Below are 15,501 nucleotides of genomic sequence, written 5' to 3'. Positions count from 1 at the left end.
CCAGGATTTTCATCCTTCTCGGCCTCCTCCCTAGACTCCTGGCAACAGGCGTGCGTCGTTTCTCTTAGGGGAACCCAGCCTGGGGTTGCTATGGAGACATGACGCTGCGACTTGCAGAACAACTAGGACCCAGATATAGCCTAGCAAACCTAAGCAAAGCCAGTGCCCTGCGTTGCTGCCTTCCATATCTGCACGCCCTCTTCATCCAAAACTTTTTTTTCTCTTAACTCCTTCCATGGAAGATTCCATCCCCGTCAACCAAAAAATAAAACACCAAGAACTTGGGGAAACAGGGCGGCCGTGGGAAGAAACGGTAACTACTTCCCAAGCTCCTGAGCTTGGATTATCCGAGGCCCTAGAGTTGGAGCAGGGGCCAGAAACTGGACTCCAGCCCAGGAGCAGCCCTCCTACGATGCCCCTCTCTGGAGCCAGAACGCCGGATCGACCTGTGGATGACCTCGTAGGACTACGCGCATCATTTCCATCTTCCGCATTTCAGGAGCTCCCTTCCACTCTTTCTCCCCTGGCTCTGGCCAGGCAAGACTTTATGGCACCATGGCAGTCAGACAAGACCACTAGTGTTATTCCTGAAGCTGAGACACCTCATTTTGGCCATTTGGAACAATTATCTGATAAAGGTGGATCAACTCTTCATCAAACATGTCAATCAAAGGGAAACACCTTTCATCAATCTCAGCAAACTAAATATCCCCTGTATGAACTGAGGGATGTGAGCGACCACACCTCTAAACAGAAAGAGCTGAGATTTGACATTTTTCAAGAAGACGACTCAGACAGTAACTGTCATCTAGATCAGCCTGAGTCTGGGGCTTCTCAAGTGGCCCCCAGCATGCTTGAGATTGCCATTCAGAATACTAAGGCTTACCTACTGAAGACCAGTAGCAAGTCGGGCTTAAATCTGTAAGTCTTGGAGGAAAAGAGAGAGGAAAATTTGGCAAAGGGAGGGGCTATGATTATCTTTGTGTGAGGATGTGCTTCTGTGGGTGAATGAAAATATATCTGAAAAGTCTGAATTAGTGAGAGAGTAACTTCATAACTCTTTGTATTGTAGGACTCAAGACAGGTCACTGGTGGAGTTTCTTTTAGCTTCTTTAAAGGTCCTAGATACACAGAAATAAAATCTAGGAATTATGGAATCTGGGGTTTGAAAGAAACCATTAAGTATCTCTCCAGGATGCTTATTTAAAAGGACTGTCTACCAAAATCTAAGCATTTTCAGTGCTTGTATGATGTGGTTTCAAGTCCCTACCCAGGCCAGTGCTGGAGGGATAAATTACCTGCTTCACCTGGGACTGTCCCAACTAAGCATGGCATCCTGAGAAACTTCTCAGTCTGAGGCAAATCAGGAGAATTCCTTGCTATACAGGCCACCCAAGTACATGCCATTTTATCCAGATCTCTTTTAAAATAACCAATGACCCAGGAATATTCTGACCATCCTATTATAGCTAAGATTCAGATCTCATCATTGAGTCCAGATTTCTAGAGGTTCTTGCTTCCAGGATTACATAATCATAGGGTCAACAAAATTACAGGGCTAGAAGGGACTTGAGAAAACATCTAATATAATCCGCTTGCTTTTTAAATGAGGGGACTAAGTCATGGAAAAATTAATTTGCTCAACATTTCTCTGGCTACAACACTCTCTGACTCTTACCTTTCCACCATCACTCTGCTTCAGCCACATGGCCTTGTCAGTTCCAGTGTTGCTACCTTGGCCCAGATGGCTTCTTCCCTAAGTCCTCCTTAGTTTTTGCTGGCTGTCTTCACATCTTAGGAATCAGCTTCCATAGAACTCTATTATAACTGCCTGCTCTTTGCTTCATAGTACTTAAGGTCATTTATAATTGTATAGAGACTTACAGACTTATATTTAATGTTTGACTCTCCCACTAAAGTGCAGGTCCCCAGAGTACAGGGACCGTTTGATTTTTGAACGCCACTATATACTTAATGCCTCAGAGAAGGCAATGGCACCCCACTCCAGTACTCTTGCCTGGAAAATCCCATGGACCGAGGAGCCTGGTAGGCTGCAGTCCATGAGGTCTCTAAGAGTTGGACACGGCTGAGCGCCTTCACTTTCACTTTTCACTTCGTGCATTGGAGAAGGAAATGGCAACCCACTCCAGTGTTCTTGCCTGGAGAATCCCAGGGATGGGGGAGCCTGGTGGGCTGCCGTCTATGGGGTCACACAGAGTAGGACACGACTGAAGCGACTTAGCAGCAGCAGCAGCATATATTTAATGCCTAGCACAGTGTTATCAGCTATTTACTGACTAAAGAATTAATTAATTAATTAATTAATGACAGTACAGGAGACACAGTCTAGACCTTTTGAATATAGTTAATCCTCAAATGGGGGCTTCCTTGGTGATTCAGCGGTAAACAACACGTCTCGCAATGCAGGAGATGCAGGTTCAATTCCTGGGTTGGGATCTCCTGGAGATCCCCTGGAGAAGGAAATGGCAACCCACTCCAGTATTCTTGTCTGGTAAATCCCATGGACAGAAGGAGCCTAGCGGGCTACAGACCATGGGGTCACAACAGAGTTGAACACAACTTAGTGACTAAACAATGACAACAATCCTCAAAACAATTTGCTGAGATGCCTACTGATTACTCAGCAAACATTAATACCATTCAATATACGTATGTGGCAAAAGCTTGTAACTATTACTTGGCTTTTAAAAATGTGAAGTATAATCTTATAGTCTGAAGAATAAGATATCAGTTAATATATAATGTGAGGAGTCTTCACAAAACCCAAATTAAAATATTATTTATAAATTACTGTCTTTAATTACAATTTACTTAAACTTCAGGTATGTAATTTGCTGGATTCTACTTGAATTGCTGATATAAACTTCTTGTCACAATTCCCTGGGTTAAATAACAAGCAAGAATTTACAAACTTTGATAAAATGTCAAAAAAGTTCATTATAAATACTTGAAAGTTCACAATTTAAAACTGAATACAAAACATAAAATGGGAAATTTTCTTTTACTGAATTATTTTATAGCTGACATTGCTTAAATAGCTAAATTTAATTTAGTGTCCAAATGCTAAGTCTCTGAGGTGGTAAATGAATTCCGTCCATAATATTCACTATTACTTTCTAAGTGCTTTATAGCCTGTAGTTAAAAATGGCTCATTAAAGATGAACTAAACTCCATATCTTATACACAGCTCTTATTTAACAACCATGAAAGCTATTTTTTATTGAAGTTAAAACAATTTTGACTAAAATACAAAATTGGTTTTCATTTTGTGGAATAAAAAGCCTGCAAAAAAGACTGCTTCCTTCTTTTCTGCCAGTCATAACATTTCTGTTCATTTATAAAAATAGCAATTTTTGGAGAAAGAAGAAGATATTCTTCATATATAATATTTTCAAACTGTCCTTCACATTTGTCGTGCATATAATTTACCTATTTTCCTTTGACATTCTTAAGATCCATTAGACAAATACAGATATTAAAGAAAGAATTAAATAACTAGGGCAGGGTAAAGATAGTAGGAATTTATTGAACATCCATTTTGTTTCACTATGATAAGGAAGGAGATGTATTAAAACACCAAACAAAAACCTAATTTCAGCCCTGGAAGAACCTACTGCAGTTGCTGAATCAGAAATACATAATGTACACAATCACACCACAGTGTATCAGTGGTCTTAGAAAGGCCCAGTCCACACTGAGGAAGAACAGTTTCAGGAATAACCTGAGTGGTAAGGCTTTGAAGATTAAGTGTATAGTAAATCATTTCTTGAGAAAAATATATATAGGACACCACAAGCAAAGGCTCTCAAGTCAGACAGCAACAAGATGCTGGACAGACATTTACCTTGCTGGGCAGACATTCTAACTGAACTAATTGTTAGAAATGAAAATGGAGAGATATAGTGCTTATCCACCAGAGAGGTAATTTATGCAAGTCCTCACACTGGACAGAGGAATTTCTATCTCGCCTGAGAGCAGTTTGACAGGCATTTTGGGTTCTTCAGTAGTAAATTTCACGTTGAAAAACTGGTATCTTAAAAAGCACCTCCTAGCAGTTATGTGTAAAATGTAATGAATTAATGAGAGCTTAGAGATTAATTAATGAATCAATAGAGAGGTTAGAGGCAGCTTCACTAACTCAGTTATGAAATAAAAAGCTACAGCAGTGGTTTTAACAGAAAAGGACAAAAAATATTAGAATGCATCACATTTTAATAAACGTGAGAACATCAGATGACATTTTTCTCTCCATTTGTGTGTGTGGGGTGGGTTGGGGTTGCAATATGAAATGTATTTCTTGTAGGTCTAAAAACACTGAAGTATATAACTGGCTTAGGAAATGTGAAAAGAAAATTGATCTTAAAAGAGTCAGCTGGATTTAAAAATCAAGTTGGATTTGATAAGGGGTAGGAAAGGGGGATGGAAAATAAGTTATGTTAAAAGAATGAAAAATAAGCTTAGTCACTTTTAAATATATAACTGAGCGATTTTGATCTGAAATAAAAAGTAAAAATTGTAGCTGATGTAGAACATGTATCTTGCTGTAACGTGTTTTTCTTTATTAAGTTAAATATTCATATCATATTGAAGGAATTTCTTAAAAAGTTCTAGGATAAGTTATTCTTGACAATGGTAAAAGTTACTGAGTTTTTCCACTAAAAATCTCTCAAGTCTTTAGGTTGTTGAAGTTTCCTAAAAACTCACTGAATATGTATGAAATATTTCTTCAGATGCTTTAGACAGGGATATTATCTGGACTTTTCTCTTTTCGGGTAGATATGATCATCTTTCTGAAATGCTGACCAAGGTTTTAGATAAGCGTCCTGAAAATGCTGTGGACATCATTGAAAATATTAGCCAAGATGTCAAGATGGAACATTTTAGTAAAAAATTAGATACACTCCAAAATGAGAATGAGATGCTTCCAACCTATGAAATGGCAGAGAAGCAGAAAACTCTTTTTCTTCAGGGAAATGTAGAAGGAGCTGACCAAGAACTGGAAGATGAAATAGTAAGTCACTCTGTAAATTTGAATAGGTCAATCTTAACGGTTTTTTTGAGGTGAATGGGGTGTGGCTTTAAATTCATACCCACTGCCTTTTTATAGCTTACTAAATAGTATTTGCAACCTCATTTCACACCACTCATTTCCTTGGTTAGAGTTTCTTATGTTTTCACCTTGTGTTTTAGTATTTCACAGATTTAGCTATTTTATGTTTGTGGGGCTAAATTCCTTGGTATCAGTGAAAATGGTTTCTTCACCTTTTATATTTTCCAAAGTGCCTGGGACAGCCTGAGTGCATAGCTATTTCTTATTGAGTATTGTTGAATGAATGAATAAATGGCACATAATTTAAAATTTGGCTTTAAATCAAGATGCATATTTTTCCCTTTAATTTACTGGAAAAATTAAAATAGCTTCTAATGTCATTTGCATTTTCTTCCAAGGCTACTTCTTCATATTGTAACTTGACAGTATGTATATCAATGAGACATAATAGGAGAGAAATAAAAGATTTCTTTTAATCCCCAAAGATAAATTGTTGAGAATATTTACCGAGAAAGTTGGTGACAGAGATTAAAAGCTATCATTCAAGAATGAAATCAGCTGTATTACAGAAATTTTACTTTCAAATATTTCAAATCAGTATCCGCTTTGTTTCCTAATGCCTGCATTTTTGCAATTTATTCTACTGAGTAATTTATACTGTACATCTACTGAGCTTCTATGTTCCATTACTCTTAGGCTATTTAAAACTGTCTACATACTTACAAATTTGATGTTTGGAGTAAGACACATTCAAAAAAGGACACAGAGTTCAGTCAAGCAAAGATAGGAGGGGTAGGGATATACCACATGGAACTAATGGTAAAGAACCTGCCTGCCAGTGAGTTAGAGACGCGAGTTAGATATCTAGGTCGGGAAGATCCCTTAGAGGAGGGCATGGCAACCCACTCCAATATTCTTGCCTGGAGAATCCCATGGTAAGAGGAGCCTGGAGGGCTACAGTCCACAGGGTCACAAAGAGTTGGACATGACTGAAGCAACTTAGTAAACACACACGCAAACCCTCTAGAGCTCTGTAGCCTTCATAAGGAGACACAAATGACACAGTGAGATATAGAAGAGTCAGAAGGGACAAGTGATAGGTGTCAAGGACTTGACATTAGCTGATCTTTTCTAAAAATATCTTACTCAAAACACTTGGTTATGGAGCTGTATATAGCATTGACAAGTCTGGGGACAAACAGCATGTGGGGATCAAATATTTGTTATTTTTGCTTTTATTTCTTTTGCATTGGGAGACTGATCTAAGAAAATGTTGCTATGATTTATGTCCAAGAATGTTTTGCCTATGATCTGTTCTAGGAGTTTTATGGTGTCATGACTCATAATTAGGTTGTTAAGCCATTTTGAGTTTATTTTTGTAGATGGTGTGAGGGAATGTTCTAATTTCACTTATTTGTATGTAGCTGTCCAGCTTTCCCAAAACCACTTGTGGAAGAGATTGTCCTTTCTCCACTGTACACTGTTCTTGCCTCCCCTGTTGTAGATTAATTGACCACAGGTACACAGGTTTATTTCTAGGCGCTCTATTCTGTTTCATTGATCTATATGTCTATTTTTGTGCCGGTACCATGCTGTTTTGATTATAGTAGCATTTGTAGTATTGTCTGAAGTCTGGGAGGGTTACACCTCCAACTTTTTTTTTCCCCTCAGGATTACTTTGTCTATTCTGGGTCTTTTGTAGCTCCAAGTAAATTTTAGTATTAATTGTTCTAGTTCTATGAAAAAGGTCATTTTTATAAGGATTGCATTAAGTCTTCGGGTTGCAAGCAGTTCTTTTATGGATAAAATATTAATCACAATGCTTGTATTCCCAGGCAGAACACGCTCTTCCAAACATTATGGAATCAGCTTTTTATTTTGAACAAGCTGGAGTTGGTTTGGGCACAGATGAGACTTACCGCATATTTCTTGCCCTCAAGCAGCTTACTGACACCCACCCAATCCAAAAATGTCGTTTCTGGGGCAAGATCTTAGGTCTGAAAATGAATTATATTGTAGCTGAAGTGGAATTCCGTGAGGGAGAAGATGAAGAGGAGGTGGAAGAGGAAGATGTACCTGAAGAGAGGGACAACGGAGATAGTGAAGCTGATGAAGACGATGAAGATGAATTACCAAGGCCCTTTTACAAGGCCCCACAGGCTATTCCAAAAGAAGAAAGCAGAACAGGTGCCAACAAATATGTCTATTTTGTTTGCAATGAACCAGGAAGACCATGGGTGAAGTTACCAGCAGTGACACCTGCACAAATCGTTATTGCAAGGAAAATCAAAAAGTTTTTCACTGGGCGATTGGATACCCCCATTATAAGCTACCCACCCTTCCCAGGAAATGAGAGTAATTACTTACGAGCACAAATTGCCAGAATTTCAGCAGGGACCCATGTCAGCCCACTAGGATTCTATCATTTTGGTGAAGAAGAAGGAGAAGAGGAAGAAGAAATAGAAAGTGGGCGAGATAGCTTTGAAGAAAACCCTGATTTTGAAGGCATCCAAGTGATCGATCTAGTGGAATCCCTATCCAATTGGGTTCATCATGTACAGCATATCCTCCCTCAGGTAGGGGTTTTGCAATTCTCAGCCTATCAGCTAGTCAGTAAATATGTATTAAATTCTGTCTATAATGCACACAGTATATTCAAGACAAAGGCCTTCAGACTGTAGACAAAGACAGAGACAATTTAAAAATCTAAACACAAAGTAGTATATAATTGCCAAGTCATTTAGACCCAGGATCTTCAAACAGATTTTATTTCCAAATGGAAGTAAAATGGGCTTTATTTTATTTGGGCTTCCCTTGTGGCTTAGATGGTAAAGAATCTGCCTGTAATGCAGGAGACCTGGATTTGATCCCTGAGTTGGGAAGATGCCCTGGAGGAGGGCATGGCAACCCACTCCAATATTCTTGCCTGGAGAATCCCCATGGACAGAGGAGCCTCGTGGGCTACAGACCATGGGGTCGCTAAAAGTCGGACACAACTGAGTGACTAAACACACATGGAGTATTTGGCAAGTTATGGAAGAATTTAGGTTTAGGTGTGTTGTGAAATTATTTTTATATGTTAAATATAAATGGGTACATTAATTTTGGGAAGAGTTCTTTTATTCCATTCTTATTAGCCAAGGAAATTTTTTTGCATGAACAATAAAAGATTTTAACAAAAGCAAGTAAAGTGCCATATAGTAGTTACATAGGACCTTTTCTGCCAGTTTTTAATAGCACTTTATATATAGTAGCTCATTTAAGACTCACACTTGTATAAAAGACTAATTTCTTTATTGTACAGGTGAGGAAACTAAGGCAGAAAGCTTAGGAAATGTCACAAGGGAAACAGATCTAATAAGTTTCAGATGTGAATGAGCAGAATGGATCCAGAATGGATCAAAAAATCCGGTAAACGGTCTCATTGGCAGGTAGAATATCTTCACTATACTTTGATATAGATAAGAGATATTCTTAAATATTTCTAGATGAGTTAATTAAATGAGAAATTATAACCTCAAAACTCCATACCTAATCTTATTATCACATTGTTGCTATTAATAATAATAGTACCTTACCATCATATAAATGAGTAAAAGGCATTATTACCTTTTTCACTAAGGTTTGAATAATTTTAATATATAAATACCCTGTAACAATATTTTGCTTGAAATAACATAGATCAAAATAGCATTTGGTAAATATACATCAAATGAATGAATGGTCAATATGCCACACAGTGGAACACCATGCAGATTAATTATTTCAATCCAAAGGAATATTCTGGCATTTTAAGGTCCTCATTAGACCTCTAGATCTTGCAGTATTTTTGCCTAGGGTCGCTGTAATTGGTTCAACCCCATACAAAAAAGTGAGGAGGAAGAGGAAGAAGAAGATGAAGAAAAAGAAGAAGAAAAAGGAGAAGAGCCTGACGACACAGAACAGGAAGTGGGGCCTCCACTCTTGACACCAATCTCTGAAGATTTAGGTAATTTTACATATCCTACATATATATGTGTGTCCATAGATGTGTGTATATATATATATATATATACACGTGTATATATATATATATATATATGTACACATGTATATATATGTGTGTGTGTGTGTTTTGTGTGTGTGTGTATACAGGAATACATAAATATGTACATGTGTATATACGAGCATGAAAGTGAAAGTGAAGTCGCTCAGTCATGTCCGACTCTTTGCAACCCCATGGACTGTAGCCCACCAGGCTCCTCTGTCCATGAGATTTTCCAGGCAAAAGTACTTGAGTGGGTTGCCATTTCCTTCTCCGGGGGACCTTCCTGACCCAAGAATCAAACCCCGGTCTCCCTCATTGCAGGCAGACGCTTTACCCTCTGAGCCACCAGGGAAGCCCATTTACGAGCATACCTTGGAGACATTGTAAGACAGATTCCAGACCACTGCAGAAAATGTGAATATTATAGTAAAATGAGTCAACTTTTTGGTTTCCCAGTGCACATAAAAATTATGTTTACACTTTACTACAGTCTATTAAATGTACAATAACATAGTATCTAAAAAATGTGCATGCCTTAATTAGAAAATACTATATTGTTGGGGGATGAGAGAATTAGGTGAGGGAGATTAGGAGAGACAGATTTCTAGTTACAAGATAAACCACTTATGGCTATGAAATGTAGAGTGTGGGGAATATAGTCCAAATAACATAAGATCTTGGCATGGTGACATGCTGCATGCTAAGTTGCTCAGTCGTGTCCGACTCTTTGTGCCCCCTTGGACTGCTGCCCACCAGGCTCCTCTGACCATGAGGATTCTCCAGGCAAGAATACTGGAGTGGGTAGCCATGCCTTCCTCCAGGGGATCTTCCTGACCCAGGCATCAAACCGGGGTCTCCTACATTGCAGGCTGATTCTTTACTAACTGAGCTATGAGGGAAACCCATATATGAATATATACACAGGTATTTCTGGCTTTTCAAAAAATCAATTTACAGCACTTTGCTTTTATGAGAGAAGTACATTAGTACAAATTTTCACTGATAGAAATTAAAAAAATAAAAAGGCAAAACAAAAGTAATGTTCAGCATTTTTTGCAGTGAGCAGTTATAGGGCAGCACACACTTCAGGCTGTCAGAGCGGCACCTCCAAGCTCCTTCCCCAGGAACTACACTCAGCATCAAGTTGTCATAGCTTTGCATTGAGTTTGGAGCTTCCGTGCTTTATCTCAGTTTATCTTGGCAATCTATTAGCAAGGTGTGTCCTAAGGTAATTGCTTCTTTGCTCTATGTCATTTCGGCTTACAAAATGTTTCATAGGAGCGCTCTACTTTTGGATAGTGGGGGAAACCTTTACACACACATACACACACACACTGTAGTTAATGGTGGGAGTAAAGACAGAGGTTGCAGGAGTGTATTGCAGAGGGGAAACATAAGTTGGCTCTCTTACTAGAAATGCTGACAGTTATCTTTTTTTTTTTTTTCATACTTGTTTTGCATTCTACAGATCATAAATACATGACATAGAGTAAAATATCATGAAGTACTATTTTTTTTCCAGTATACTCTTGTTCTCATATTCTTCTTTTCTTCCTGTTCAGTTTTGGAGTGTTCATGCTCCAAACCGTAGCTCTCTTTCATAATACTGAATTGGTCATCACATATTTTTCCCTCTACCACACAGGCCTCCTCTCCCTTGGTAAAACTTATTTTCTCTGTTGTTCAAATGTACACACAAGACAAATATATATAAACACACATTTTTTTCAAATTTCATTGTTCCACAATGTTCAAATGATATCCTCCTGATTCTATGTTAAACAGATGTTTTAACCTTTCTATGTCAAGTGTGTGTATGTTTTAAGGTTTATAAATATAGCTTTTCTGTTACACAGTATATGCTTGTCTGTTTAGGAGTTAAATCTATTTTGAGTTTCTCTTTGGTTTACAGAGATTCAGAATACATCGCCTTGGACAACACGGTTATCCTCAAATCTCATTCCTCAATATGCGATTGCAGTCCTTAGATCCAACCTTTGGCCTGGAGCATATGCCTTTTCCAATGGCAAGTAAGTATGCGCCCACTTGTAAGGCTGTTATTTTGGTGATTTAACTTCTAGAAAGTATAAGTTATCACTGGAATGTGAAGTTACTACTGTTTTCACTCTTCTTTGGCATGTCAAGTCTGTAATGGCATAAGATGAATTCAAACAACATCCATCTTATGCAACAAAGCATCAAATTCAGAACATTAGAGTAATTCAGACTTCTGTGTTTTCATCTGAATTATCCAATTAACGGAGCTAAAATGTTTTTTATTCTATGGTTATTTGAGTAATTGATAATCATTTCATGGAGGTAATTCTAAGCAGTGTCAAATTGAGTCTTATCACTTTTGTTAGATATCTTGAGAAAAGATAATTTAAAATATGTATGATTTAGGCTATCACTTTCAAGAGAATTAGGATAAGAGGATAGTCAATGTCCATCTGTCACCCAGAGCATATACTTCCATTTGTCTTATGCTTCCATTCCTTACTTAATAACCTAGGGTCAGGAGCTTGGCTGAGCTGGAGAACTGAGTGGTCAAATGTCAGAGTAGCTATGAGATCAACAAGCCAAAAATGAAAGTGTTTTCAAGCTGTTAATCACTTGCTGTGATGGCATAAGCAAGTTGAAGCACTGATTCTACTCGCTGTCCGCCGCCTCATTCCATTTGCCTGCGTGGAACAGCACCCTGGTGGAAGGTCAGATGGGTCAGCACAGATGTGAGGGCATCCCAATGACAAGGAAGTCCTCGACATAAGGCTTTTGCAGTTTTATGGACCTGCTACCAGAGGAAGGTAGGGAGGGCTAGGAAAAAGTACTGGGTACTGGGACTTGCCTGGTGGTTCAGTGGTTAAGACTCTGACTGCCACTCCAGAGGATGCAGATTCGATTCCTGGTCGAGGAACTAAGATCCCACGTGCCATAATGCCAAAAATCAAAAACAAAACAAAAAAACTACTGGGTACTGAGGTCAGAGTAAGGGAAAGCATCTATAAGATCTCCTCTTCTCTTACTCAACCCCCATTAGGAAGCCTTGGCAGAGGGGCCTGAAGACTTCTGCTGAAGGCACGAGATGAAGAGGCTTGGGAATAAAAGGCACCTGGGCCAAAAATACAATTCTATCAAGAGCATGTCAGGCCAGAGGGGCCAGAGTCCTTGCCCACAACTCCTCTGAGACTGCAGTGCACTGGCTCTGCACCAAGTCTGTTGCGGAGAGCACTTTTCTCCATGAGGTCTACCAGGGAAAGCTTTTGTGATTGCCCAAGGTTGGACCTGAAAAATCATGCATAGGTTTCTAACCACAAGCCCAAATCCTCATGCAGCCAAGTTTGCTAGATTGGCAACTTCTTTATTCTTCCTAACACTAAGGAATGTATGCAACCTTTAACTTAGTTGTTTTGTTTTTCTGAAAATAATTAAAAGATCAAAGGCTGTGGTCCAGTCCAGGTGTAGGGTTCATTTTGAGAGTCTGGCCCTATGTTTTCTTAACCAGGTTGAGCAGTTTGGGTCATAGTAACCCGCTGTGGGCTTCCCAGGCTGTGTGTGGTAAAGGATCCACCTGCCAATGCAGGAGACGTGAGAGATGTGGGTTCAATCCCTGGGTCAGGAAGATCCCCTGGAAGAGGTAATGGCAACCAGCTCCAGTATTCTTGCCTGGGAAATCCCATGGACAGAAAGGAACCTGGCGGGCTACGGTACACGGGGTCGCAAAGAGTCGGACACAACGGAGCACACACACACACCTCCCTGTGGTAGAAGAATCATTTAGAGATAGTTCATCTCTAATGCATTTTAAATATACTGTACTGTTTTAACATTATGGGGCTATGATACTCTTAAGTACTTTATTCTTCAGAAAAGGATAAGTTTTTCTTACTGAAAACTTATATATGATCTACATTTTATTTTTAACTTACAGAAAGTTTGAAAATTTCTACATAGGCTGGGGTCATAAATATAGTCCAGACAGCTATACACCTCCAGTTCCACCACCTGTTTATCAAGAGTACCCCAGTGGACCAGAAATTACGGAAATGGATGATCCTACTGTGGAAGAGGAGCAGGCTTTCAGGGCTGCACAAGAAGCAGCAGCAAATTCAACGGAGGAGAATGAAGAAACTGAGGAAGAGGAAGATGAGGAAGATGATTATGACTGATACAAGTAGAATTAGCCCAGTCTCATGAGACTGATACACACATACTCCTTATTTGGGACTGGTTTATATATATAAATTACAACTATTCATTGTAGAATATCATTCCCTGAAAATAAAAATTTGGAATTTCACATTTGGAAGTATTATTATGTACTTTTAGAAAGATGCTCAACAGATTTTTCAGAGGCTAAATGACATTTTCTTAATTAGTTTTGATGGCTTCAGCTAACCAAATATGTACTTCTGTATTTTTTAAGCCTCAGGTTGAATTTCTAATAGGCAAATAAGATAATATATACTCCACAAAAGCTACTTGGGGGGCTTAAATATTTTTTGAGTGTCAAGGAATACTGAGATCAAAAATATTCATAACTAAATTAGAGCATGTGTTCTTCAGCAATTTGTGATACTTTTGCAAATACTGTATGTATATACATCTATCTATCTATCTATATATATTCCCCCCAACCCTCTGTATACAGAGGGTATACAATTCTATTACCTGCTTCAAGACTGTAGGAACATTCAAATTTTTTAGCTTTTACCTGTTACTTCTTAAAGAATCTTCTCAATGTAACTCTTCTTTCATCCTATAGAAATTGGTTTTACCTGATTTGGGGAAAAACTATTTGCAGAGATGGCTAGCTGGGACATCAAAAGACTTCAGACTGATATTTTCTATCACTGCTTTTCTAAAACTAGTTATTTTTATTCACTAAGAAAGTATTTTTAAGTCCTATATCCCTGGCACTCCAAGGCTACTAGGCATTGCTTCAGAAATCTTAGGAGTTTACATTCAAGGAGGGAAATATTTTGTGATACAAATATTATGTCATACTACAGTGTCAAGCCCTGTGGTGAAGAACCAATTAAAAAATAAAAATAAAAAACCCTTCTACTCCATGGTTATTATGTGTAAAATGAAAGTATCAGTAATTGTAGTTTCTGTAATTTTCTTGTCATAGACTGGCAGTTTGCAGATGAGTGATCTTACCTTCAAGCAACATTGCTTATCAAACCCTTAGAAAGGGAAGTTCCTCAGTCGTGGCCGACTCTTTGCGACCCCATGGACTGTAGCCCACCAGGCTCCTCTGTCCATGGGATTTTCCAGGCGAGAGTACTGGAGTGGGTTAGAAGGTACATTTAATCCAAACTTGAGCAGTTCAGGAAGCATTTCTAAGAGAAGAACTAAGGAGGAAAGGATCCTAGGCAGCGCCAGCTGTATTTTGGCAAAGGACTTTAGGCTGAAAGAGTGAAACTTTGAGCATGGTGAGAGATGAAACTGAAGAGGTAAGCAGAGCCCAGATTGTATAGGACGTTTGGATTTTAATCATGAGCAATGAAGGGGACTCAACTAGGCAGTCACAAAATCGTATTTGTATTTTAGAACAATTTGGCTTCTGTGTGGAAGATGGACTGACAGAGGATCAAGACAAGCAGACCAGTTAGGAGATATTACACCATCTAGGTAAGAGATAAGGATAGCATGAAGCACCATAACTGCATGGGGATATAGAGTGGAAACCTGTTTACCAGTCTGAATGACAGTATTAGAAAGGAGGTTTTCCAGAATTTTCCAATTGGCAATACTATTCATTCCAAGAGTGCAACACTTAGTATTTAATATAATAGATAATATTCATAGAACTTCATTCAAGTAAGTTCTTGTTTGTTTTTTAATGGGGTAGCAGCCCCTTACTGCTTCTCCTTTTTAATTTAATATCTCTTTTTTCATCTACCCAGATTTCTTTTTAAGAAAGTGCCTCTGACCCATGGTAGATGGTCACATGCTAATCAGATGTGCCCTCTATGGAATCTGAAATCTAAGCAGACATTCTACCTCAACTCCTAACTTGATTGCTCTTGCTATAATATTAGGCCATATTCTAGCCTCAACTGTTGCCTTTGTTCTAGAATAGTTCCCTAGTTACCTGTGGATTCTGTGAACTTCTGATAATTTGAACGAATTCTCTTCTGCTTAAAACTGGCCAGAATAAGATTCTTGCTTCAACCTTAACTGGCAAATCTAACGTGAAACTGAAAGATTCCTTCTTACAGGACACATTAAACATATGACTCTCACAGTTATATAAGAGTGCAAATATTTAACAAAAGCAAATTACTCTTTTCAGAACTATGCCTATGAAGTATTAAGGTTCTTTCTATCTAGTGAGGAGGGAATTTCATTACATATATAATAACAGAATAAAGCAGAATGCTATAATGGTAAGAGCTTG

General features: G+C 38.5%; 1 protein-coding gene across 4 annotated transcripts; it reads left to right on the top strand.

Moving 5' to 3' along the window:
- Nucleotides 1–94: 94 nt before the first annotated feature.
- Nucleotides 95–14,751, top strand: RSPH4A (radial spoke head component 4A). 4 transcript variants are annotated; one of them, XM_019967160.2, is made up of 7 exons: nt 98–921; nt 4,798–5,032; nt 6,907–7,647; nt 8,909–9,059; nt 11,011–11,128; nt 12,601–12,732; nt 13,027–13,395. In XM_019967160.2, the coding sequence occupies exons 1-7, from the start codon at nt 236–238 to the stop codon at nt 13,262–13,264; spliced, it is 2,301 nt and encodes a 766-aa protein (XP_019822719.2). In that variant the 5' UTR covers nt 98–235; the 3' UTR covers nt 13,265–13,395. The 4 variants fall into 4 exon arrangements, with proteins under 4 accessions (XP_019822723.2, XP_019822719.2, XP_019822721.2 ...); XM_019967162.2 differs by lacking the exons at nt 12,601–12,732; nt 13,027–13,395 and adding an exon at nt 14,652–14,751; XM_019967161.2 differs by lacking the exon at nt 12,601–12,732 and having other exon boundaries at nt 101–921.
- The last annotated feature ends 750 nt before the right edge of the window (nt 14,752–15,501 follow it).

The sequence above is a fragment of the Bos indicus genome, chromosome 9 (genome assembly GCF_029378745.1).
Source record: "Bos indicus isolate NIAB-ARS_2022 breed Sahiwal x Tharparkar chromosome 9, NIAB-ARS_B.indTharparkar_mat_pri_1.0, whole genome shotgun sequence".
Taxonomy (NCBI): Eukaryota; Metazoa; Chordata; class Mammalia; order Artiodactyla; family Bovidae; genus Bos; species Bos indicus.
Note: the sequence above shows the minus strand (reverse complement) of the source record. Positions and strands in the feature narration are given on the sequence as shown.